Raw genomic sequence first — 25,889 nt, 5'->3', positions numbered from 1 at the left:
AATCTTGTGCAAATGGGGAAATTACACATAACTTTTGGCTGCAAGTTGATGGATAGACAAAGAAAAGGGGAGTGGCTATGGAAAAAGACATTCCAACAAAGACCTTAATTGCTCTTGTTTGTTAACTTTGTCTCTTGATTCCCCTAACAATTCCTGCCTCAAACTATTACAGAATATTTTTATTCACTCTTTTGTTAGCTCTTTAGTCACGAAGAATGAAGAAAATCACCTCAGTTGGCCAAAAACATGAAAAGTTTTCTTACTACTGTAAGACTAATCTGTTCAATTGTTTTGCACACAAACAACTTGACAAAAAGTTAGACAGAATAAAAAGTCTAGAGTTCAACAAAAACAGGAAGAGATTTTAGTTAGTAAATAAAATACCAACTCCCAAAGAAACAACTTAAAGTTAACTCAAAGTAACTTAAAGTTAATGCAGTTGTTACTAAGGTCTGTAACAACCGGATTTCGAAGTCAATGAAAGCTGTGTATAGCATGCTAACTAAGAGCTAGTCTATAGCAAAGTAAAGTTTGACCACGATATCACAGATTGATGAAAGGTTTGCGTAGTAGGTTTGCGACAAACACACAAACACACAGTCTGGAAACACCCAAAAGTCCGTAGGCATGAAATGGCAGCCAGGCCAACATTATCTTGGATGCTAACCTGTTGTAAGAGTTTATTACAAAGGAATTCAAAGTGTGTGTTGCATGACAACTGAAATGTGTGTTAGCCAAACACTTATCGGTAACTGACAGGTTTAAGTAATAGCAGCTCTATAATAGGACATAATGACAAGTTACATAACAGAGTCTCTTAAATCATATTTGGCATCAAAGCACCGGTGAGGAATTTGACTGAGTGTGTGCAGCTGGTTTAGTTTCTAACACTGACAATAGATGTTGGGGCTGTTCCTTTGTTTCTTAAACCATATTAATCCATTAACCTTAATCTTTATCCACCATTCCAAGAACGTCCAGAAATCTTCGGTGGGCCAAAGAACCTTAAACCTCAAACACAGAATTATGCATTTTCTGCTGATTTCTTAACCAAATTGGCTGGTTCCATATGTTTTTTGTGTTGTAAGGCAATTGACAATTGACGGAGAAAAGACATGACAACATAGCAAGGCGTGTTTGTTTAAATTTTCCTCATGGTGGTGTTTTTGTGCAAATTGTAAAATATGTTTTGTTATTACCATAGTACTTCAAGGTTACATTGTCAACACAATGTTAGACACGTTGTTGTATGCACAGAAAGCTTATGTAAGCTTAACCCATCCTGGCACAGACGCCAGAGCTCATTTTAGCAACAACCACCGTGGTACAGACACCAGATTTATCGTTAGCTACAACAGTCCTGGTGAATAAACAAGAGTTGTTAACTACAGGAGCCCCGGTCTAGACACCAGAGCTAATGTTAACTTCAACATTCTTGGTACAGTCAAATGAGCTAATGTTAGCTATGACAGTCATGGTACAGACACCAGAGCTTACATTAACTACAATAGTCCTGGTACAGACAAACAGTTTAAGCATCCTTCAGTAGACCAGACCATGAGTTTCAGACCCCAACTTTTTTTTTTCAGATGCTGACTATAATGATTCCGTCTTCAATCATATTAATTTTAATTGGACATCTTCACTTGTGTCAAATGTTTCTCTTTTAATAAAATGTCAAATGCGATACTTTCTATATACGTATTTACCATTTACGAACCTCCCCACACTGTTATCAACAGTCGAACAACTAACACCAACATCTTTACACTAAAACAAATTTGCTTCAAAACAACAAAACAGGATGGGTTAAAACGGGATGTCATTAAGTCACAGCCTAAGTGGAGTCTCTGGAAAATGACTGAGTCACAGCAGATACTGCGGAATTTCCAATCACACCACATCAGTGACAAAATAATTCACTCCACTCTCATCTAACTTTGTTTTTTCCATTGTGAAGTCATGTAGAACTTCCTGTTCGTCCAGGTTGTGTAATATTTTTGTACTTACATACCTCAACGACCAAAATACAGTTGGAAGTGTGTACATGTCGGTGTACTTCACCTTATGTCTGTGCTGCTTTAGGGACTTTAGACACACAAGACTGTGTGCACACCGTCAGCCACATGTTCCCAAAATCAGTCGATTGGTACACGTCACAGTGACGTAAAGTGAAACACATGGATTGTCTGATTGTAGTGTAAATTATCCAGACAACAACGTGGAACCACGTTTTTTTTTTTATTATTTAGTTTTATTGGCTCTAGTCTAGGCCTTAATTTTAAATAAATTGAAGGAAAAAAAACCTACATCAGGCTATGACTAAGTAAAAATATAAGAACATTAATGTAAAGAACAGCAAAATATGTTGTTATATATTTTTAATCCCACCACCCAACATGTATTTCTGGCTATTTCTTAAAAGATCATGACGTTATTCAACATTAAAACAAAAGATGAAAAAAAATGATCACTGATACGAAACTTTGACACAATGATTTAAAAGAAAATCACTTAAATACTGATTAAAACTAATTTGGGATTTAAAAGAAAACTACTTAAATACTGATTAAAACTAATTTGGTTGCACCAAAATATAAGTAAATAATGGAAACCATTTTTCCCAAATGAAAAAGACATTTCCTTCACAGGTGGATTGTTTTAAGGCATTGTTAAAAAGTTAGCCAAAAAGTTAATTGTTGCCCCCAGACAAAATTATGTAACTCTGAAAATCTAGTGTTTAAACGTCATCATTGAGATTCCTCTATTTCTATTTTTGGCAGGAATTTCCCTTGGCTGTGTCCCCTTCCTTTTTAAATCATGGGTTTATTGACCTATATCTGACATCAGACAACTTAAAAATATCTACCTAAATACCACCTGCAGGTTCTCAACATGCCTTTACGTTCACATATCACATGCATTGGCATTTGTCATTAAACCACACCCCTTGAAACTAAAATCAATGACTGCTAATGTAATCTGGATTATGTCCAACTGGTGCACTCTAACTTGGATGTTAATGTTCTGCTGGCAGGGATTCATTTAAGAGTTGACACCCAGTGAACGAATCAGCGAGAGAAACAATCAATTTTATCCTTTATTTTAAATCATTTTTATTTATTTATTTTTGTTTATATTTACCCTATATTTCAAATGATTTGATTCTAAAATATTTTTCTTGTTTTGGTTGATCACAATTGATTTCACTGGTAATCCTAATAAAGTGCCAATAGAATTCACAGTATGTTTAATCATTTCCCCTATCAATGCTTCTAACATTTGCTCGTGATAGCGGACGAAACACTCGATGACCCCAAGGTTCACTACTGAAGAGGTGTCTTACAATAAGATAGTCAATTTATAAACTTGTATATATATTTAATATTTTATAACAACCAGCTAATCAGGAAATGCCATAGTCTAGTAAGACACCCCATTCCACCCCTTCTCTTACCCTGAAGGTAAGGATAAGGATGACCACCAATAATTCCCCTGACACAGCCCTAACCCCCAGCCCGTGATCATACCAAGGAAATCGCCCTTGAGGTAAGTTGGCCCCACTGGTGACACTCAGGCACTAGTGGGGCCCAGGGAGGTGTTCAGATGAGCATGCCGTCAGGCAGCAATGCCCAGCACACAGACTGTATTTTTATATGCTTCATGTTTAAAAGTAGCTGCTGTCAATATTTCAATGTATTTGCATTTCATTCCAGATGAATGTTTGTTGTTTTTGATGTATGCAGTATTATTATGAGGAGTATTTGTTAGAAAACTAGAGTATTTAGAGCAGGTAAAGTCACCGCTTCCTAACTGCAAACATTTGCTCATTAAAAGAGTGATTCATTTGAACAAAGAGACTCATCTGTTCCCAGTTATTATTTAATTATGAAAACATGTCATCAAGCACAACCCGCTTGAGAAAAGCTGGTGATTAAACTCCTGGAAATCTGCCAACAGGGGGCATTACTTTAAACATCAAGAAGATTTTCTGGTCTGAGTTGACCAGTTAGACTTGATCTTTTATTTTCTACAATTTTACCTTTTTGAGATTCTTAGGGAGCTGGGGCCACTACCAACAGTCAAGGAAGGGTGGAGGAGATGTGGGGTGAGGAGTAAGGACACATACCTGTGTACAAGGCAACAATAAGGCTCCAGATTCCGGAGCTACAGCACCGATTCTGCCTTGTATTTAGACGAAGACTGGCAGACTCATGTTCGTCATAGTTTCAGAAACATTAACATGTAAACTGCAGTTACTTTTGCAGCAGTGAAGGCAGAGGGACCTTAGTAAACGCGTAAGGTAGTGTGTGTGTGTGTGTGTGTGTTTTCTTTGGTGGTTAAAAGACAATGTCTAAAACTCGTGTTAACTGTCAGTGTCTGATGACCTATATTCTCTGTCATCACTTTGGCCTGAAAGGCAGTAATGATACAATATTACGTCGCCTGCTTCTTCTGGTAAAGCACAAAAGTTATGAGGAAGACGCTGTATAAAAAGGGTAAGGTTGTTGGCACTCTACTCACCCTTAATTGCACGTGAAAGCAGACAGCTGTGCACTAAGAAAACACACGTGTGACAAGGCCACACCCACACTGTGATGCGGCAAAGAGCGTATAAATGACAGGAGCTTCGAGGAGTAAGTCAGACTCCTGAGAGGAAAGCAATCCACTCAACCTGCAACAATCAAGATGTCAACTCTGACTCTCCCTGCTCTCTTGTTGATGCTCTCCCTCTTTGGTAAGGATGTCATTACATTTTGATTTTTGACTTGAAGGGTTGTCTGATTGATGCCATGACCTTAACAAGGATGTTGTCTTTTTGCAGGGGGAAAAACAACTGTGGCTTTCAACCAGGTGAAAGGCATGTTATACAAAAAGTGTGATGAAACACAAGTGATCTCCATGGTTGAGAGGTGAGCTCACACTCTCAGTGATTCTATACAGTAAATCAGCGTTCGAACATGAATGTTAGGGGAAAATGTAGACATTTGAATATTTGAGTGATAAAAGACGGAACTAACAAAATTCTAATAAAACAACATTGGGAACAATGAACAAATGTTCATGCTGTGATAAAAATACAATTGAATGTCAGGTCAGGTATAAAACTGCCTATGAGATTTTTTTTCCTAACTCAATGGCAAAAAACGGTTTGCACCTGAACTGTGATTGCAGCTAAATGGAGCATTTACTAGTGATTTTAAATAAAACTGAAAAAAGTGAGTCTCACTGAGCAGATCACTGTACTTCAGGGTGAGTTTTTCCTGACAGTCAGGTTTGTGAATTACTTTAATGCATGTGCACGGAAAGCTTGGAGGTGTGACTGAACAGCTGACATCAAACTATTTAATAATAATAATGATTAATATAATTATCATTACAACAATAATAATATATAATATACATGTTTATAAACATATGAAGTAGGGGGGAGAGAGAGAGAGGGGGAAAAAAGTTGGGTGGGAGGAGAAGATCTAAGACGAGTTCATGACATTTATAACAAAAATGCACTATGATCGGCATATTGTTACACAAAAAGTGCACCTTTTAATTATATCTTTTAAGATGAGAAAATCTTTTGATATGATTAAGGGTAACCGACACTACAGTAAAAAACCTGTTTTTGTTCTTTTTTTCCTTCTAGTAAATATGACGCGAGTTTCAAAGACCGTCAGTGGAATACTGCCTGCAAAAACCTTAAACAGTTGTCAGAGTGTTCGTGGTCCCCGCTTTTTTTTCTCACTAGTGGTGAGATCAAATTCAACTGTCCAGCCAATCAAGTGATCAACGCTATTTACAGTGGCTACGACCATGAAACTAAGGAAAGAAAGTAAGTAGGTCTCAACAAAGATGAGATTTATTTCTTTTTTAATGACTAATTGTCACTCAAGTCATTGTTTGCAATATCTGAACATGAGGGATGAACATTTTGACTCAAGCTACATTATTCCCTTATCTGTCTGAAGTTGGAGTTTTCGTTGCTGCGGGGCTTCCAACCTGGTCACCTTTGAGTGCAGTGAAACCCCAATGATTAACTTCTTCAAAGAAAATTTTATCTGGCCTGTACCTGGAGACAATTACCTCACAGGCGTCACCACATACTTCAGCAATGGCGATGGGTAGGTTAACAGCCCTAAACGCTCTCTATTCTACTGCTAAATGTTGGCAACAACGCAAAGCATTCACTGTGACTCTTTGATTTTACTTCACAGAGATCATCGTTGGGGATTCAGCTACTGCAGAGGGATAGACCTAGGTAAGAACTTTCACAAACCAAGTCGGACACCTTCTAACCTAGAACAAATGTAGAGCACTCACTCTCCAAAAACTGTGTTATTTAGCTTACATAGACACAGACACAGGTTAGATCTTTGTTATCTGAGGTATGCTAAGAGATTCTGACTACTTATCAGCCACAGACAAGCAATAAAGTCACGCTACTTTACGATGTTTGAGGTCAGCCGTAGTCATGTATCAGAACCTCATATAATTATATCAACAAATTATTGCTCTGTGTTTTTAGATGGAGTTACCATCAATTCAAAGATCATCTCATCAAACAGTCCAATTTCGCACTACATGGAAGAAGGAGATGTCATGAAGTCAACAAAAAGGAATGCCAATGTCTGTTCAAATTGTAAATGGCCAAAGATAAATGGGCTGGTCAATGTTCCATACAAGTTAACTGAGGACTTCAGCAGTGATGAGAAACAGCAAATCCAAAATTCCATGAGCAGCTTCCACCTGAACACCTGCGTTCGCTTTGTTCCTCAAAGTACCCAGAGCAGCTGGGTCAATATTGTGAAAAATTCTGGATGTTGGTCTTGGATCGGTCGGACTGGTGGGAGACAAGATCTATCTCTGGGTTCAGGCTGTGTGACCCACGGCATCATTCAACATGAATTAATCCATGCCCTTGGGTTCTGGCATGAGCAGAGTCGGACTGACAGAGACCTCTATGTCAGGATCCACCTGGAAAACGTCTTGGATGGTTATCAGCGTAACTTTGACCTCCATGAGACAAACAACCTCAACGTTCCCTACGATTACTCCTCCATCATGCATTATGGGTCACTGGACTTCTCAAGGAACAACCGCTTCACCATCACACCCATCCAGACCTCTGCCACCATTGGGCAGAGGGTTCAAATGACGGAAAATGACATCCTGAAGATCAACAAGCTCTATGACTGTGGTGAGGACAACATTAAAGAGTTTTGATCTTTGGTAAAAGTTGTGTGAATTTAAATGGATAGTTAAATGGACATGTTTCCTTTTACAGACAGTTACCTGCATAAAGACGGCGAGTGGGACAACAAGTTAGGAGAACCTTTCACTACCAAGTGTCCCAGGGGACAAGCTATATCCCACATCACAAGGTAGAACACAACAAACACTGACCATTTTTACACAGGTCAACTAGGATAATATGTTACAAGATGAGTTATTATTTTTATCAATCTTTATCTATCCATCCATCCATCCATCCATCCATCCATCTATCTACTTTCCCAAAAGCTAGACAGAAGTTGAATTAGTCCAGTAGTATTTTAAAAACAATTATTGTGTTGATTGAAACATTGGTGTTTGAATGTAAATCATTTTTTTCGTTTTCTTCTGCAGTTCCTACAACAGCCAGTGGAAAGATCGAAACTGGGCCTTTAAATGTAAGGGTTTTGAAGAAACCTGGCAGTGCTACTGGAGCCAGTATGTGAACAATTATGCGACAGGTTTTGACTTTCAATGTGGAGTAGGCAGCGCCATCGCTGGTATCCACAGTGTCTTCAACTCTGAAATGAGTGACAGGAGGTGAGTGACTATTATGTTGACCTTTAACGATAGTAATCCCTGCCGCTTTCATTGTAGCATTCAAGTGTACCAAATTTTCCACACTCCTGGGATACACAGGATAAATTATCAAGTAAAGCTGATAATACCAGAAATCTGGCACTTGTGGTTCTCGATTATTCCTTAGCTATTAAGCTAACACAGATTAAGCTTTTACTTAGTTTAATATGCTAAATGTCTCATGTTAGTGACATGACTGCAAGAGCAATTTTAATTGGTGTTGTTGTGTATTTTTTCAAGGTGGAAGTTTTATTGCTGCAAACCTTCCTTCTCACTTATCGAGCACCAAGTCACACCCTTTTTTAACTACTGGCACGAGTATTTCAGCTGGAAAGTTGCCGGAAAAAACTTCATCACTGGAGTGAAGAGTATTTATGACACACAGGAAGGGTAAGTTGTGCTTTTTTTAATAGCCCCATGTACCTTTGCAGTTTATGGAGTTTTTTGGGGAGATTATAATTTTTTGGAAAGGTGGATTAAATTTATAATCTTTTTCTTTTCCGACAGTGATCATCGCTGGAGTTTCAAGTACAGTCAGAGGGGGAGTTAAAGAAGATCTCTGTCCAGCTGTCAGGATACTTCACAATTACCTCTTTCGAAGCATACACTACGTTAAAAAGCATAAAGAGAGGAGTAATGAATGGAAAGTAGCAAGGTATAAATGTGAAATTATGTACTGAAGCCCAACGTTGCAGACTCAAAGGTAACAAGTACTAATAGCCTGAAATGCAATAATCCTGAATGTTACCTTGAATTCATCATGATGATGAGCTGTGGCCCCCAGTGAAATTTAAAATAATGTGATTGTTTTGTTCGTAAAACTTTGTTTTACAGTGTAAATATCTTATCTACATTAGATAATATCCTCAAAGTATTTTAGCTTTGATGTCTCCACAGAGTACAGGATGTGAATGATGACATTTGCATGTGACATTTGCATGTGTCTGTAAATCAGTTCTGGATACTTGTTGAAATGTACAGAAATGTTTGTACAATCTCTATAAATTGTAAATGTATGTAAAGAACTTTTTATCTGAAAATCATAACATTCTGTCTGAACTAAATAAATGTCTTTATTGAAAAACATAAGTCAGATTTTGTTTAACTCCTTAATTTGATTTTAATGGTTTTAATAAGAAGAATTCAGGACTACACAAGAGCAAGTTTTTCAAAGGACAAACGGCATCTTTTTTCTTAGGGAAAAAGACCAAGAGTGGGAGTTTAGGAAACAAAACAAAAGAAACAAGACTCAAACTAGGACAAAGATGGGGCCAATACAAAGATTTTAAAGAACTAAAAACAACAGGTTATGCTACCAATAACTCCAAATTTGGTTTTATGTAGGAAATCCAAATGTCTATGTATATATAAATACGTAGTTAACATTAAAATACAACGTAGTTCAGCTGACTCAGACACAAAGCACATGACCTATACTGTATATAGAGTACGCCTGCCCTCTCCTGGACATTTATCGTTACAACACGTATATAATCTACTAATTTGAACAGCAAATTTACAATGCGATATTCAATAAAACAAGTAGATTTTCATAATAATAAACGTCACCGTTTTACCATGTTATTTATCTGGTACGAAAACATTTATAGTTTTTAAATGTCTAGTGTTTTGTATTTTTACTGATCCTATTTTTACCTTTTTATTACATTTTTCTATTTTTACGTTTGTATTGTCATTCTATTATGCCTCGGTGATAGTTTTTTAAAATTATTATTATTTTATTCTTTCTTTGTTCCATTCTGCCCTTTTTGATGCTGCAACAAAACAAGTGATTTTCCTCAGTGTGGAATATCTTTACCTTAGCAACAACAACGTGATATTTGTGGCCAAAATGTTTAATTTTTTAACAACCAAACACTAAATGACAAAAAGATGTACCCCCAAACATCAGCCGTGACACATTGTGCAAGATATACCAGCCTAAACAAGTTTGATAAAAACAAACAAACAAAAACAAACTTTGAATATAATCTGACAGAGACTAATAAGAATGTACGATTGCCCACATTTTATAATTTTACTTCACGAAAAAGAGATATTTTATATATATTTTATGCGTTTAGATACTCACATCTTCACCACTCTCTCCTGGATTGAGACTGACAGCATTAGGCCACAGTTCTGCGTTTTCTCATTTAAGGCGTCACCATGAATAAGGTAGCCAGCGCCAGTTAGAGCTTTAGAAGAAAACAGTAGTTCTACTCCATGATTTGTTTCACTCACCGCGCCAACAAGTTTGTTTTGCAACGGTCTTCCCCTGTCCATTGTCTGCACGTGCGCAGTAAGATGGAATAGTCCATGTTTGCCAGGTGGGGAGAAGCCGAGATGATAAACAGTGGTGAAAGCATTTAAATGCTGTCTTAGCGCACAAATAAAGAGAAACCACGTTTAAAGACTTAAAATCAGAATTTTAATTTTTTTACATGTATAATTGTATATTTTATGAGGTTTTTGAGATACCCATAACAATTGCCCGTGCCTAATGGTAGCACCGTCCTAGTGTTTTTGCGTTTTTCCACATTAACCGAAGTGACAGACTTCCATCTCTTAGTGACGGAGGTGAGGACCGAAAATGCTCGCTTATCTGTCAGTATTTATCCATATATATGTTTTGACGCTGACGTCAAGTTGTTCTTTTTTTTACAGTATAGGTAGTGTTAGCACTAGAAAGAAAAAATAAGTAGTGTTAGCACTTGAGTGTTCGCTAGCCTCCGTATTGTTAGCTTCTTTAGCTAATGTATTAGTTGTGGGATCATGTTTATACAAACAGACGACACGGCTTAATGTTCAAACAACGATCTGTTAGTCTGATTAAAAGAAACAAACGGAAGTCGTTGTCTACGACTTCCGGTGTGTTGCTGTCCGTGGTTTTTGTGAATAAATACAAACTATTGGAATTGCAATAGCACTACAAAATTTACGTTAGCAAAATCAATAATACTATACTATAATATAATATACTATAATATACTATACTACAAATACAGCGAAACGAATAGACATTTAATAGCATGGAGTTAGCTCAAAATAACAACAATTGAAAACGCCTAACCAGAACATATCCTTTAGTGATGCATAACTTTTTTTTTTTTTTTTTTGAGGTGGCAAAATTTAAAGGCAAAATAGTCTAGAAGAATCTAAACTGTAAAATAAATAAAAACTTCACAGTTAGCATACGTTGTCAAAATCATAACCAAGATGGTGAATACTGACTTACAGTCAAGACCAAAGTTAAAATGAAATGTAATAATAATAATCATTAACACAAAAAGGAATTCCATTCAGTAGGAAAAATATATATATTTCGCTAAAATAATACAAAGTTCAGACAAACAATGGTAATGTGAGAAATTGCAGCCCTAATATACCTTTTAAAATAAAACTTACAGAGAATTACAGTAATATAGCAGAACACCCAAAACTGCTCAAATTAAGCCCAAAGTCATCTTAGAGTTGGTACAAGAAGATGTAAAAGTTAGCCATTCCGATTAATTATTTAAAAGATTACTAAAGACAGACTTACAGTTTATTAACCATAGCACACAGTTTGCAAACATTAAAGAAGTAAGTGAAAAAACAATGATAAATTAAATCAAATGTAAAAGTTAGCATAAAATGCCTGATGTGATAAGAAAATGAGAGTTTGAATGAGTACAAATCCTAACACATTTGACAAAATATTAGAAAACGTTTTGTTGGACTGTTCTGCTACTTGAACAAGTCAAATCCTAATGTGTCTCCAGGAGATGAGTGGGGGCACCGCTGAGCGGAAGATGGTGACCTGCACTGTCAAACCTGCAATCCACCTACAGATCGGAGAAGCTAAATCTGACACAGCTCAGTCTGGGGTTTCTGTGGTTGATGTGATGCTGCCTTTTGGAAAAACCATCAATGTAAGCAAGGACTTTACTGATCTTCATTGCGCCCCCTGCTGCTAAATTTGATGGTCGATGTAGAGTATATGATCAAAATAATCCACTGATGAGCAGAAGAAAAAATCTTTCCACTAAATGTCTCGTAACACAAAATATATCAGTATTCTTTTTATATTTATTACTGTATGTTTAAAAAAACCCACTGAATTCCCAAGACCTAGTGGAGGAAGTAATGGCTCAACACCTCCTGTGTGATGTGTAAAAACCCTGGTTTTACACATGAGCTTTGGTGTGAATGATGAGAAAATTATCTTCTCTGTATTTTAGATCCAGGAAATCACTTTTAAGAACTACTACACTGCCTCTGTGACGGTGCGCTTACTGAGGAAGAAACCTGGTCATGAAGCCATGGCCAAGTGGTGCACGGCCCTGAGAAATCTGGTCCTCATGGAGAATCCGCACACGGAGGTGGGGTCACAGGACTACTGCTCCATCAGTAGGTCAAAGGTAGTCTTTCACAGCACTGTGGCCACCGGTCATCAACAGTTCTCAGTCTGATTCTTCCGCTGTAAACGGTAAACAGCATTCATTTTCTTCAAGGCTGATGTTTTTAATTTCTCCTTCTGATTGTTTGACACAGATGGAAGTGGACCCAGATCACGTGACCTGTGTGCGCCTGATTCTAAGGCAGCCGTCGTCAAACTGGCTGACCTTCAGCCTGGATGATGTTCAGTTGTACCCCCACACCGAGATGGTTTGTTTATGCTCATTTTGCATTTATTTATTCCATTAGAGGCTGAATCTACTCATATGAACAACAGGGAGTCCTCAAGTAATAACTTGTCATTTACATTCAAAGAACATTTGTATATTTTGAGGATTGTAAATTCATTAATTACAGACTACTTTTTTTTTTTATTCCTCTTTCAGGACCCAGAAAAGGAGGTTGCTGATTGGCTATCAGACCTGACACTGGTGGATCAACATCTTGACATAGAGGTGAACACTCTTTGATTTTAATTTCAGGATTTTCAAGGCTTTTTTATTTTGAAATATTCAATATACATTTTAAAACTAATTATACAATATTTACCCGTTGCTGATGGTTACTCAGACATTTGGTAACTATTACAGAAAGTTAAACAGTGCTGATTAACTAGCTGGAGACATGATGAAAAGTTGACCTTTGGCCTCTTTTTAGGGCCTTCCTGACCCTCAGATGGTGTCATCTAGTATTCAGCAGATGTGGGCTCTTACCCAGGTCATGCAGAGTGACCAGACCATGGCATCTATTGGAAGATTTGACGTGAGTGTAAAACAGAGTTATAACTTAGCTGTTGCTCAGGGCTGTTAGCCTGATCTACAAGGACAACTCTTTACAGTAGAGTCAACAGTGGCTGGTTCCCTGTATTGAGGGTTTGCATCCTTAAACAATACTAACAGTAGCTTCATGTTCATGTGGATATGTGTAGCGTTCTTCTAAGCAAGGCATATTTAGGCACATTTATGAATTTGTTTTGTTCTGACGTCAGTTTAGCTTCACATGTAGCCACAATCAACATTAAATTCTACAAAATGTTGCTTTGTATTTTTCCATAACAATTATAATCACATTTTATGTGTTGTTAAATGTTGTGTTGTTAAAAGATGCTAAAATTAAGCAACACCACTCTACTGGTAGCAATATATTTAAAGTGTCTGCTTTATCAGAATGCTACTAACTTTAGCTACACATTTAGCAACAATTAATGAATCCAAGAGCATTTTAGTTCTGTGGATATAATGCTATATTCTGGATAAAGTTTTCTAAGTTACAGATTGTGATGTTCAGTGTATTGTCTTTGGTGTTACACCACCCTGCCCCGGTGCCAGTTGGTTTTTGCAGGTGTTACATTTACATTTAACGTCATGTATGTGGTCACCTGACCTCCTCAAACGTACGATGTCACTTGTTTCTTTCTGTCCATAGGTGGACGGAAGCTACGACATTGATTTGATCTCTTTGACATGATGACAACAAACATGATGTTGGTTCAGTTTCACACTGAAGATCTGCTGTGATGTTACGTTTTGTGCTGCTATTTTACCCTTCATTTCACATGGATTTAATGTTAATAGTATTTAATTTTTTATTTATGTGTTATTATTAAACTATAAAATACATTAACATGACGATGTGGTTTAAAATGAATATTTTTCTTCACTACTTTAATCCTGGAAATTCTGTCTGCTCAAAAATAATTAAAATTTTCATCATTTCTATCTACATTTACCATTAGCATTGTAACTACAGTTAATCAAAATAAACATTCAAATGTCAGTGATTTTTTTAAGTAGAAAAATAAATGAAAAAAAATCAAAGAGTCATACATGACAAAATAAAACAAAATAATTAGAGTAATAAATGTCTCAAAATAAGCAACATCAAAACAACCCTTAACCAAAAGAAAAATCACATTCATAGCTCCCACAGGTGGTGTTGATGGATGGATGAAGTTGACATTTAGGCTCACGTGCTGCTGAGGCTCTCTGTTGTTCTAGAAGTATTTAAACTTTCCTCTGGTGTAACAGTTGAAAAAGAGCATGTCCTAGTTAACCCACTGCATAATTATTCTCTATAGAATAGCTGAAAGGAAATACATCAAATAAGAGGCCCAGAAAGAGCTGAAGGGACAGTTCAAATCTGAAGGCCTAAGTCGAGTGTCAGCTTCTTGCCTGGACCTGTGTCTCAGTGGGTGTTGTTCCAGAGAAATATTTCTTTTTCAAGCACAGACGCCAACCTCTTGTTGAAGGGCCTGTAAAAATACTTAAGGATTTCTCTAGTATCAGAAAGCATTGCACCCAAAGACTTATCTACTGAATTCCGAGTGTTTAACAGTCTGCTCCTCAGGCTCCTCTGGGAGAGGATCTGTAGAGGAACAAAGACAAATGTTTTTTTTAAGTGTAAAACCTAAAGTAAGTAAGTGATTCAAACCAGACACAGTATTAAAGGTATTCGACACACAAATATATAGTTTGATTATTTTCACTTACCCAAGCTAAGAAAATCAAAAGCTATTGTCATTGTCTCTTTCAGATTTGCTGAGTAGTCTTCAAGGTGCAGAATCATAATTTGTTCTCTACTGAAAACACTCATCCAGTCCAGTAAGAAGACCACATACACCTCCATGTGTACCCTGACCTGTGGGGGGATTAATTAATTTAATTTAATTAAATTAAAAATGCAGGTGAACATCTAAATAACTTTTCTACTGAGAAAGAAGGTAATCTGCACCTTAACACCAATGGTTCCTGGTACTAAAAGCTGTCGTCATTATGGAACTTTCTCAACGCTTTACGATTGATCAAACGTATTAGGATATTGTAATTTACCCATACCCATACCCACCCCCAAATCTTTGAATACATCTTATCATAAAAAAGGGCAAAATTTGAAATCAGCCAACTCAAAATATTTTGACCATATTTTCAGAACCAGGAAATATTTTGGCTGTCCCCAGAGGCAGAGCCTGGATCTTTTCAAAACACAGATATACATTTCCATAATGGACAGTTCAGGATTAAAGGATGATGTATTTTATATGTATGATATAACCACCACTGTGTCAAGGCTTAGTTGCCTAGATCTGAATGAAGACACATTTGAAGACATGAATGATGTAATCAATGAGCTAATAAATGACAACTCATAAAAACAGCATCTGTATGGATCATTAGAGTACTGTAGGAACTGTAATGTTTTACACTCACTGGAGATGAATGGTGTGTGTCTTCCTCCCGGTCCTGGTGCAGGTGTACAGTATAAGAAGATGTGTAGGTGTCAGAGCAGGAGGAATGACCCTTCCACTCTTTACAAGTTTGTTTACAAGAGTATGGCCCTCCCTCTCTTCTTTCAAGAAGCACCTAAAAACTTTTCTTTTCAACGTTGAAGAGTTCCGTTAGGCAACTGGACGTGACATTATTTTGTTGGCAGTTTTTAGAACCTGGAACTGCCTTTTTCTTCTTTAGTGCTGCTGTCTGGCTTTGGCGCACAGGCAGGTGGAGCACAGTTGACATCCCACATGTACGTGGCATATTGACAATCTTCTTCTTTTCTTCTTTTTCTTTCGACTTTGTCCCATTTATCATTACTCCTTTTATTTCTACCTTCACACACATCGACCTGGCTGACTCTCGTTTCACCTCCACCACATTTCTTACATATTCTTCCTTTAGGATCACCCCTACTCCATTTCTCTTCCCATCTGAACCATGATAAAACAGTTTGTAGCCTCCTCCAATGTTTCTAGCCTTGCTGCCCTTCCACCTGGTCTCCTGCACACACAGAACGTCTACTCTTCTTCTCTCCATCATAATGGCTAGTTCTCTACTTTTCCCTGTAATTGTACCTACATTCAGAGTTCCAAACTTCAGACTAACACTTCTATTCTTCCTTCCTTCCTTTTTAAAAAAAAATCGTCTATATGTTCAGAACAAGGACTTTTATTTTGCTATAATGTTTTGCTGGTTAATTGGTTAATTGGGGTGTGGCGTGTTTACAGGCTTTGACAGGAGTTCGTCCTTAACTGTTCCACTCCCACTCCATTGCACACAGACAGAGCTATCTGTAAATGTCTTTGTTATCAGACCTCTACAAGTCAGAGAAAACTAACAAGTTATCAACAACTTTTTTACTGGACATTGGAAGAAGACGCTAAACACATCTCCTGTGAGTATCATTTTATTGATTCTACACTTATTAGTTACATTCAGAGGAGCGGTAATGGAGATTGGATCACTTGACAGCAGATCATTAGCCATTTTTTTGCTGTTGGTTTTTTTTTATGTTTAAAAAAAGTTCTATACAGTTTACCTCTAAGACATACATGTCAAACTCAAGGCCCAGGGGCCAAATGTGGCGCACCAAGGCTTTTTTCTGTTTGTTATTTAGTAAAGTCCATGCAGCAGAGTTTCTTAACCTAAATAATTAAAAGTTTTTATAATCCATCCATCCATCCATCCGTTTTCACCCGCTTATTTGCTTATCCGTTACCGGGTCGTGGGGGCAGCAGTCTCCACCCAAATCACATTGCACCGTACCAACCCCTTCCTCCAGGTGGTGAGTCCACAATAGCATCAAGCAAAACAAACATTTGAACACTGATGCAACTAACTGTCAATTGGTATTTATCTTTCCTTTTGTCAAACAACATGTCACGGAACACTCTAACATTTGGTCAAACACCTATTACAGCTGCTGAAGGTGATGGCCAAATATTGATTAAACATAAACAACACAAGTTGGTTTGTTTTTTAAACATGTGACCTACTTTTTATAAAACAAACCAGTTCAGGTTTCAAGCTGTGGCATCTGGAAGCAGCAGTGTGAAATGAACTTTGATTGACAATGAATGAGATCCAAGTGTCCAAAAATTATATAGATACAAGTCTAACGAACCAGAAATACAGCCAGAATACTGACTAATGACTAGTGATGCACTGAAATTAAAATTCTTGGCGAAACCAAAAACCGAATACGAGGAAACCAAGGCTGAAAACCAAAACACGGAAAGAAATGACTATGTTATTAGTACCATTGCATTTATGGCTATGACTGTGAACTAAACCTCAATGGATATGTATGTACAATTTCAGATATCCGACAAGGTTTTTGCTTGCGTCATAACTTTCTGTTTCGGCTGTGTTGTTTCGGTGATAAAAGTCTTTCACTTTTGGGCCTTGCGTCCTCTGTCTTAGTGACTATTTCTGGGTGGGTTTTAAGAATCCTTTCACCATCTGGTAGCAATGAAACAAATATTTCTGTTTTTTAACATTTTTAACCTGATCTTTGCTCAGTTTGCTTGATTAGTCAATTCCAACTCAGTTGTTTCAGTTGTTTATTTTAGCTGTACTTCTACTATGACTGTGACTCACTTTTACACGTAATGTAAAAAACACAACTTTCCCATAATTTATTGGTTTGCCCTACGAGGCAATTTTCCCATGTGTGATTTGACTTTTGATAAATCTTTTGCTAAAAGTTGAGACATAGGCCACACTTATAAGAATGTGTTTGGTCTGCAGGTGGTGTTAAAGACGGCACAATCTCAAGAAAAACCGTGGATCATAGGACACACTTCACAGGTGAAGCTTTATTATTTTTCCACAAAGGCGGCTCTCCTTGATATCGGCAGAACATGTCAATATCAAATCCACAAAACGACAGCAACACCCAGAGGGAGCAGAACTTTCCAGGCTTCCCTGGGAATGATGACAAAAAGAGCAGACCTGTGTTCAGACTCACTAATGTCCCTGAAAGTATGGTTGTGAAGGGGGCTTCAGTGCTGTCACAGAGGATGCTGTGGAACATCCCTAAATTCAGATTGTTTAGGTTCCTTCTGTTCCTGACAGTGAGCTCCTTCTTTATAGTTTTATATGTTCTGTGGGGGTACAAGAAAGGACTAGTTTTCAACCCCACCTTCCATATACCCAGTCCTGCATCTGTCTCAGACAGGACACAGGACGCAGCAGCTGTAGTTTTCTGTGGAAACACTTCAGCAGAAATGAAATCACTGGACGAGATGATAAGCTCCAAGCTGGAATACACACCTAGAAAAGTGCCAAAGGACACGGAAGTGATCGCAATGGACCCACAAGTAAGTCTGAGTCAGTGGGACATTGTTAAAAACATTGTTAAAAACATTTCCAGCAATAACTGACTGAACACTACTGACTTACATTGCACTTATATATACATATATATATATACGTATTTACCGTATATATATAAATATGAAATCTACCTGCTGTTATTTGTCGTTCTGTTCCAGCAATATAGAGAAAAGGGGTTTCTATAATATTTATCTTGATTAATCATGATTCATTACAATTGTGGCCTTGTATATAGACTGTACATATATATATAAAAATATATGTGTGTGTATATATATATATAAATATATATATATATATATATATATATATATTTGCATATATACATGTCATTTATATATGACATGTCTGAGCCTGTTCCACGGGGACATATTACGGCATGTCTCTACGTTTCCAGAAGATTAAGCGCAGGTCAAAAGAAAGGGAGAAGTCGGTGACAGGCAGCAGGGTAGACACCCACGGGTTTGACAGCTACAGATCACCTCACCCATCGGCTTAAGCAAACTTAAAAAAAGTTCTAACCTGTTAGATGGAAAGTCGATCAGGGAACCAGTACCACCACATGGTCGGTGGTGTCGCGTGAAACCTGCCCGATTTAACAGTATGTATACATATATGTACATACATGTTTGTATACCTCCAAACCCTAGCCCTCACCTACCATGTTATAGAACATGGAGCAACATTCAGATTCATCAGACAACCACTGCACACACTTTACAGTTTAAAGAGAGCATACATTTTATAGACAAACCTGCATCTGCCAGTGCTTTCAGAGAAGCCTTACAGTCAATATCTCCATGTTAATCCAGTCCTAACTGCAGCCATTTGACCAGTGAAAAAAGATCTGACAACATTATCATTCTTCTTTTTCCACAGTTTGTCTCTAAATTTCCTCGAAAATACCTTTCTAAAATCAAGAGTCCGTGTTGGCATGTGCCGTTCACTGGGACACCCATCAATAATCAACACACCAGGAACCAGATGAAGTTGGACAAGGTTCCACTGCGGTGCCTGCCGTACTTTTATCTTGTTGGCCAACCAAAGTGTGGAACTACAGACTTGTTTCATAGATTGCGGAAGCATCCACAAATTAAGTACAACGCCGTGAAGGAGCCACACTGGTGGACCAGGATACGCTATGGTAAATGATAAGAGGATTACTACAATACATTTGTACATTTCTGTTTTTGTTGAGGAAAAAAAGTGATGATAAGATAACAGTTCATTTACAAGTAAACATGATTGAATAGAAAAAATAGCCTGCTAGCAGAGTGGGAAATATCTGTCTATAAAAATATATAAAGTAGTCTCAGGAGTGTTGACCCGAGGAGGAGTTACATCAACCCAGTTTGTTCCAAATCATAGGTTATTGTGGGAGAAAAAACATTTGTTTTTAACAAAAATACAGAAAGGAAAATAAATGGGTCAGTTAATTGTGTGTTAAATGTCCCCCATCTCCAAGCTAATACATCTGTAGAACGTTACCTGAATCTATATCGCTCGGCTGCGAGGTACATCAGCAATGGACTCAAGGGTGGAACACAAGCAGACAAAAGTGCCCTGAAGATCCTTACAGGTCAGAGACTTTTGAGTTACTCAAAGTCTGGTTTTAGTTTTTGCCATTTATTGCATTTTTGGACTATTTAATAAGGTGTTACTAAGACTGTCATTGCAATAACAGTTGATGGCAGTGCGTCCACTCTGTGGGACAACAAGCATCTGTGGAATTACTACTACAAAGACAGGGGATATACAGAGCCTGAGATCCTGAACGTGGACTTCATCCACACCGTGAACCCTGGAGCAAAAATCCTGGTCATACTAAGAGATCCTGTGGAGAGGTACTGCAGAGACATCCATCTAACAACCGACTTGTTACCAATCCATCCATCCGTCCATCCATCCATTTGTCTATCTAATAACCCTCACCTCCACCCTTCCATCGTAGTTACACACAACTATAAAAGTAAACAGGCTACCCATATATTTTCTACTTGTCGCTGAAGAACGACAAGTAATGCCCCCCCCCTTCCCTCCCCCGGCCATTATCCTAGAACCCAGAACTGAGAAAGTTTGTTCAGGTTTCTGACTTGAGTTTGTTTTTTCTTTCAATCTGTTCCCAGGCTTTATTCTGAATACCTGTACTTCAGAAGAATCAATTCAGCAGAAGACTTCCATGACAAAGTCAAAGAAGCTGTACACGTGTTTACCTCCTGTCTGTCTCAGTGGTCACTTCGTCATTGTGTCTACAACATCAGTGTCCTTGAACAAATACATGTCAGTAACCGTTGGTTCTTGGGACCAGCTGTTGGATGTAGAGTGAGTGTGTCAGAGTCAAGAATTGGACTGTGGGCCCAGAATATTGACATGTCTTCTCCCCCCACAGATCAGGTTACATGTAGGGATGTATGTGGTCTTCTTACTGGACTGGATGAGTGTTTTCAGCAGAGATCAGATTATGATTCTGCAACTTGAAGACTACTCAGCAAATATGAAAGAGACAATGACAAAAGTTCTTCAATTTCTGGATGCTGGTTTGTAATCCCCCCCTCCACCCCCCCCAAGAAAATCATACAGAATAGAAACATTTATTCTACCTGGCCGTGAACTATGTGTCTGTGGTAAATAATCTGGTGATTCACCGGTTCTACAGAACCTCTCTCGGAGGAGCAAATGGCACATGTGTTGGAATTAAAAGTGTCAAACCCTCGCCGTTCGGCAGATAGGTCTGTGGGTCCAATGCTTCCTGAAACCAGAGAATTCCTGAGGGAATTTTATCAACCCTTCAACCGTAAACTGGCCAGTGTGCTGGAAAACAAGGCCTTCCTCTGGAATCACTGCTGATGAGACAGGAGACAAATAGAACTTCAGGCATACGGACTTAAACAGTTTCTGTTTCTAGGAGGATTATTATTGTTCAAGCATTTTAACTAACGTAGGTAATTTCTTTTCTTTGTTTTTCTTTGGGGGTGTTTAATCTGGTTTCTTGGTGACGTCTGTGAAGATTCTTATTTATCTAGGTCATGTTATCAAAAGAGTTTTGTTTTTAAGCAACTGGACTTTTTCTTTGAGCTTGAAAGATGTTTTGTTCCTCAACTGTGTAAGAGGGAACACTAGTAGGGTTCCATTACCCAGAAACTGATGAAAGCAACCAGACCACAACCCAACACTAAGGAAAAGAAGCAAAATGAGGCACATAATGGTGCCTTATGTGTCTGGTCCAGCTGAGAAACTATGAAGGATCTTCACCAAACAAAGCATTCCAGTATACTTTAAACCGCAACACACTCAGACAGAGGTTAGTCCAAAACCCCAAGGGAAAACCTCGACAATGTGGTTCATGAGGTGCAATGTAGTGAAGAGTGCTGAGATCTGGCCCAAAACAGGAGGGTGACCACATTAGGACAGGGCTCAGCAGTATATCTACATCTGACAGAAAGGGGGCACTCTATCAAGGACACAGAGGTGCATATTTTGGAGGAGGAGTACAGGTGGTTTGAGAGAGAAGTGAAGGAAGCCATCTATGCCCATCTGGAACGACCAACATTGAATAGACTTTACATTATTAATTATCTGCTACACACCATCCACAACCACAACAGTCTTCTCTAGACAGGTGTGAGCACAACGACTCTTCATACCTTGACTTCTGACTCCTTTGTCAGGTAGAGAATGCAGTGGTCTAGAGAAGTATACAGCTAGTGTTCCCTCTTACATCAACCAAACAACTAAACTCTATGAACTAAATCAAGAAATGTCAGTAACAGTTTGTTTGTGAGTGATTAGGGTTTATTTATTTGGGACCAGCTTCATGCGTCCTTTGTGTCAGTCAATATTTGCTTCCAACTTACCAGAATCTGAGTCAAATTAGGGGGGCAAGCACACGGACAGGTTCATTTCCAAATAAATTGAAAATAGCTAAAATCATACAACAAATATCATTCACAAACTGTAGACCTGTCTCATTGGTCCCACAATTCTCAAATTGTAGATACTAGAAGACCTGTTGAGCAACAAACTGGACACAGTTTTAGAAAAACAAAAAATTCTTGCTGAGAATCAGAATGGGTTTAGGTCAAAGTAGAAGCAGAAGAAATCACGAATGCCATAGACCACGGCAACACATTATTGGACTGTTTACTGGTTTAAAAAAGGGTTTCAACACAATCAACCACCAAATATTAATCAATAAACTGGCTTTAGGGGAACAGTGCATTTATTTATTTGGGACCAGCTTCATGTGTCCTTTGTGTCAATCAATATTTGCTTCCAACTTACCAGAATCTGAGTCAAAGGGGGTGAGGTGGGGGATAAATAAATAAACAACACAACAAGCACACCTCCTCATCCTTATACTTGATTGGTTCTTGGTTTTGTCCGTCTCTCTTTAAGAGACAACTGTTCTTGACTTGACTGCTCAGATCGAGTGTCTGTTGGTTGGGGAAAATCCATCAATTAGTAACTTGACAAAACTCATTTTAAACATGGGCTCTGAGGTATCCGTTAATACTTCCAGGACGCATCTGGACTGGTATGAATCCTCTCTACAGACGCCCTGTGTCCTACCGGATGTGAGCATTGATGAGACCATGGTGAAGTTTGCCAGCCTCACCTCAAACATGGAGCTCAGGCAATACTCCAACCAGTTGGTCCAGAGCGTACCAGACTACATTGACAGGCTGGGCTCACGTTTGGGTTCACTGAATTCTGTCCCGAACGCTGTCGGACTTGGTGCACTGGTGATTTATTTGTTTATGGACTTGATCTTCAAGAGCAACGAGAAAAAGTCCGAAGTTGACGAAATGTACACGATGTTCAGACGCGTGTTTGCTGAAGAGAAGGCCTCGTCTGTCCGTGACACCATGTCAGAGTACGTGGCTCGCCATGGAGCATACATCCACAATGACGTGCGTTTGCTGGAAGAACTGCAAAGATTAGAAACGCAGCTAAGCAACCATCTCACCATCCTCAAAAACTCCCTGCTGTATGACAACCAGATGAGTTCCCGCGGGTTCAAAATCTGGGCCAACGGAGCCGCCTTCCACCTACAGATGGTGATCCACCAGGCTCGACTGAAGAACCCTAGCGGTCAAGAATATTCAGACACTGTGAGAACAATTAACCTGATGATTGACAGGTATACGCAGAACTTAAATGTTTTAATGGAAAAATTCAAGGCCTACAGAATAAGTACAACTGAAATAGTACCTCACAAACACGCTTCTTTTGGGGAATATGGAGCAATGTTATACCAAGTAGGATGTGAAATAAGAAGTAAGGAGAATTACAACTGTCTTGCAATTCACCAAACGGGGATAAAAAATAATGATCCTTGTGGACGTGGCGATTTGGTTGAGGCTTATGTAAACCATATTTTCTCAAAGTACCCTCTGGTTTCAAGCTTAACAGGTAATTTTTCAGATATTAAGCAAAACCTTGATGCTTTGCTCAAACAACACGATGCATTTAATCCAGTAGACATTGACATCACCCCCAAAAAATAAAATTTTGACTTGCTCCCTGTAACAATAGTGTACAGAGAAATTCTTAAAATGAAGACAAACAATGATGAAAAACAATACATAAAAAACATTATGGAAGTATGCAGCCAAAAAGTTGTAATAAATAGGTGTCACAGAGAAATAGATCAATCCTGTCAAAAACAACCCACACTCTTGAAGTTTGTCTAAAAATCAAAGTGATCAAATGTCAAATTAAATATCTTGAAAATGATTATAATGCACAGAAAATGTTGAAGCAAAAAGGATGGTAGCCTTCACTATATCAAAGCAGTTACAAATTTGAGTATTAATAATACTTAAAAAATAAAATAAACGTAAGGCTAACAAAAGCAAAAGTTTAGCCCAAAGCAAAAAAAAAAAAAAAAATTTGATGATAACTGTCATTTATCTAAAATGAAACAAACATCAGTGCAAATAAGACTGTAAAACAAAGAAACAATGTCAATATTCTGTGTTGCTATTTATTAAGGGTGTGTACCATCCTGGTCTAAGGGAACCAGGGACAACATGCCTAATGAAAGCCAACATAAAAATTTTCCACAGAGAAAAGAAACAAAAATTAAAATTACAGCAACTTAAAGATGAACAAATTCTCAACATTTTACTTCTACTCTTTATCTCAAACAGCCTCAAAGTAAAGACTTCTATTTGTTTTCTCACTCTTTTCTCAGACATCACTGCTCCATGGCAGTGCCACAGTGTGGGTTAGAGAGGTGAGGAGGAAGCCCAGAACTTATTTGAATAAACCTTTTTAAACTGTACTATCGTACGCAGCCCCTAAAGGCACATGGGGGGAAAAAAGAAAAGAAACGTAACTCGTGCTCACGAGAAAGTATATCTAAGACATTTTGCCACACATACATACATACACGGTAATACATTAAAAAACAAAACAATCATGTACAGTACGTACGGTTGGGAAATCTAAGATACCGGCATGTCATGTGTGACATATGTACTGTATATATGGTGAGCATTTAATTAATGTAGGATACCTCAGTTGGACACAGGATGGAGAGGGACCGGTGTATTTCGTGATAACTTTCACATAATTACGTGATGTCTGTAAAGCACACTTGTTTGCTTTGTACATGAAATTGGCTCTATAAATACAATTGAAATTAATGAAATGAAAAGGTGTCCCTTTAGGGGTTCCGTACTTTAGGGGCTCCGTACTACGGTATACAATATAAGATTTATTTCCTTATTTTATATTCTGTCAACCTGTTTATCTATGACGTGTTAATATATATATATATAAATCAATTGATTAATTTTATAGACATTTTTAAGTCATGTTAGGAGATAGTAAACTTTGCTCGATTTTATTTCATCTTTATTGTTAACATCATTGTGGTGTCAAACCTAGGGCAATAAATTAATAACTTTTTACTTGTTTTGTATTTCTTAGTATCCTATCTTATGTTGACAATTTGGTGTTTGTGATGTTTCACCATGGTTTGTTTGTGAGCAAAGGTTCACTCCTGATTTGATCAAATGACAACTTTGACCAGGAAAAATAAACACAGCGGCCTTGGCATCAGATGCTTATCTAGGTTAAGTGAAGGTTCACTTTCTGCCAACATGAATAAAAAAGTTTAGTGTGACTTTTCTCCAAACAAGAACTGAGACAACATTATTATTATTATCCATCCATCCATCCATCCATTTTCATCCGCTTATCCGTTACCAGAACCTTCCTGCAGGTGGTGAGTCCACTGCAAGGTCCCAACCGCCCTAACAGGGATTCAATCTTGCCCAGGAGGTGAACCCTGGGGTTCCACACCAATAACAGAGACATTGCCTCTGAGCCAAAGCGCCACTATTATTATTATTATTAAATTAATGTGACAATAAGACATTTCAATTAAAAATAATTTAATGTAATCAACATTAAAGGTCCTTCAGTGAACACAGAGAATCAAATAAACACAGGTCCACTGTTAATATGAAAAAATGAATATTATTT

At 37.9% G+C, this 25,889-nt stretch overlaps 4 protein-coding genes and 1 long non-coding RNA gene across 6 annotated transcripts in view; 4 read left to right on the top strand and 1 right to left on the bottom strand.

Moving 5' to 3' along the window:
• LOC112487736 (uncharacterized) overlaps positions 1 to 10,151 on the bottom strand; it is a 19,052-nt gene extending 8,901 nt beyond the window's left edge. The window contains exon 1 of the long non-coding RNA XR_003051098.1: positions 9,941 to 10,151. This is a non-coding gene — a long non-coding RNA (uncharacterized LOC112487736). The remainder of the gene's footprint in view (positions 1 to 9,940) is intronic.
• Positions 4,303 to 8,933, top strand: LOC103386488 (zinc metalloproteinase nas-33-like). The gene is made up of 10 exons (XM_008320781.2): positions 4,303 to 4,738; positions 4,826 to 4,913; positions 5,645 to 5,830; positions 5,967 to 6,119; positions 6,213 to 6,256; positions 6,524 to 7,195; positions 7,283 to 7,379; positions 7,624 to 7,809; positions 8,089 to 8,238; positions 8,356 to 8,933. The coding sequence occupies exons 1-10, from the start codon at positions 4,690 to 4,692 to the stop codon at positions 8,396 to 8,398; spliced, it is 1,668 nt and encodes a 555-aa protein (XP_008319003.1). The 5' UTR covers positions 4,303 to 4,689; the 3' UTR covers positions 8,399 to 8,933.
• Positions 10,152 to 10,243: 92 nt separating the features above from the next.
• Positions 10,244 to 15,441, top strand: nicn1 (nicolin 1). Of its 2 annotated transcripts, none has more exons than XM_008320782.3 (7): positions 10,244 to 10,428; positions 11,613 to 11,762; positions 12,072 to 12,251; positions 12,385 to 12,498; positions 12,675 to 12,743; positions 12,946 to 13,050; positions 13,714 to 15,441. In XM_008320782.3, the coding sequence occupies exons 2-7, from the start codon at positions 11,616 to 11,618 to the stop codon at positions 13,753 to 13,755; spliced, it is 657 nt and encodes a 218-aa protein (XP_008319004.1). In that variant the 5' UTR covers positions 10,244 to 10,428; positions 11,613 to 11,615; the 3' UTR covers positions 13,756 to 15,441. The 2 variants fall into 2 exon arrangements, with proteins under 2 accessions (XP_008319004.1, XP_016891857.1); XM_017036368.2 differs by having other exon boundaries at positions 10,369 to 10,455.
• A 1,344-nt stretch (positions 15,442 to 16,785) lies between these two features.
• Positions 16,786 to 23,924, top strand: LOC103386509 (carbohydrate sulfotransferase 15-like). Its single transcript, XM_025060067.1, is given in 7 exon segments — positions 16,786 to 18,379; positions 18,793 to 18,857; positions 19,208 to 19,539; positions 19,861 to 20,239; positions 20,522 to 20,675; positions 20,785 to 20,932; positions 21,052 to 23,924. Coding segments are annotated over 7 exon segments (1,728 nt in total). The 5' UTR covers positions 16,786 to 17,920; the 3' UTR covers positions 21,243 to 23,924.
• LOC107989198 (uncharacterized) lies at positions 22,812 to 25,312 on the top strand. The gene is made up of 2 exons (XM_017036384.2): positions 22,812 to 23,955; positions 23,993 to 25,312. Exon 1 carries the CDS (start codon positions 22,883 to 22,885, stop codon positions 23,900 to 23,902), a length of 1,020 nt encoding a protein of 339 aa, XP_016891873.1. The 5' UTR covers positions 22,812 to 22,882; the 3' UTR covers positions 23,903 to 23,955; positions 23,993 to 25,312.
• The last annotated feature ends 577 nt before the right edge of the window (positions 25,313 to 25,889 follow it).

The sequence above is a fragment of the Cynoglossus semilaevis genome, chromosome 11, assembly GCF_000523025.1.
Source record: "Cynoglossus semilaevis isolate Cse_v1.0 chromosome 11, Cse_v1.0, whole genome shotgun sequence".
NCBI classification, from domain to species: domain Eukaryota; kingdom Metazoa; phylum Chordata; class Actinopteri; order Pleuronectiformes; family Cynoglossidae; genus Cynoglossus; species Cynoglossus semilaevis.
This window is presented reverse-complemented; position numbering and strand designations above follow the sequence as displayed.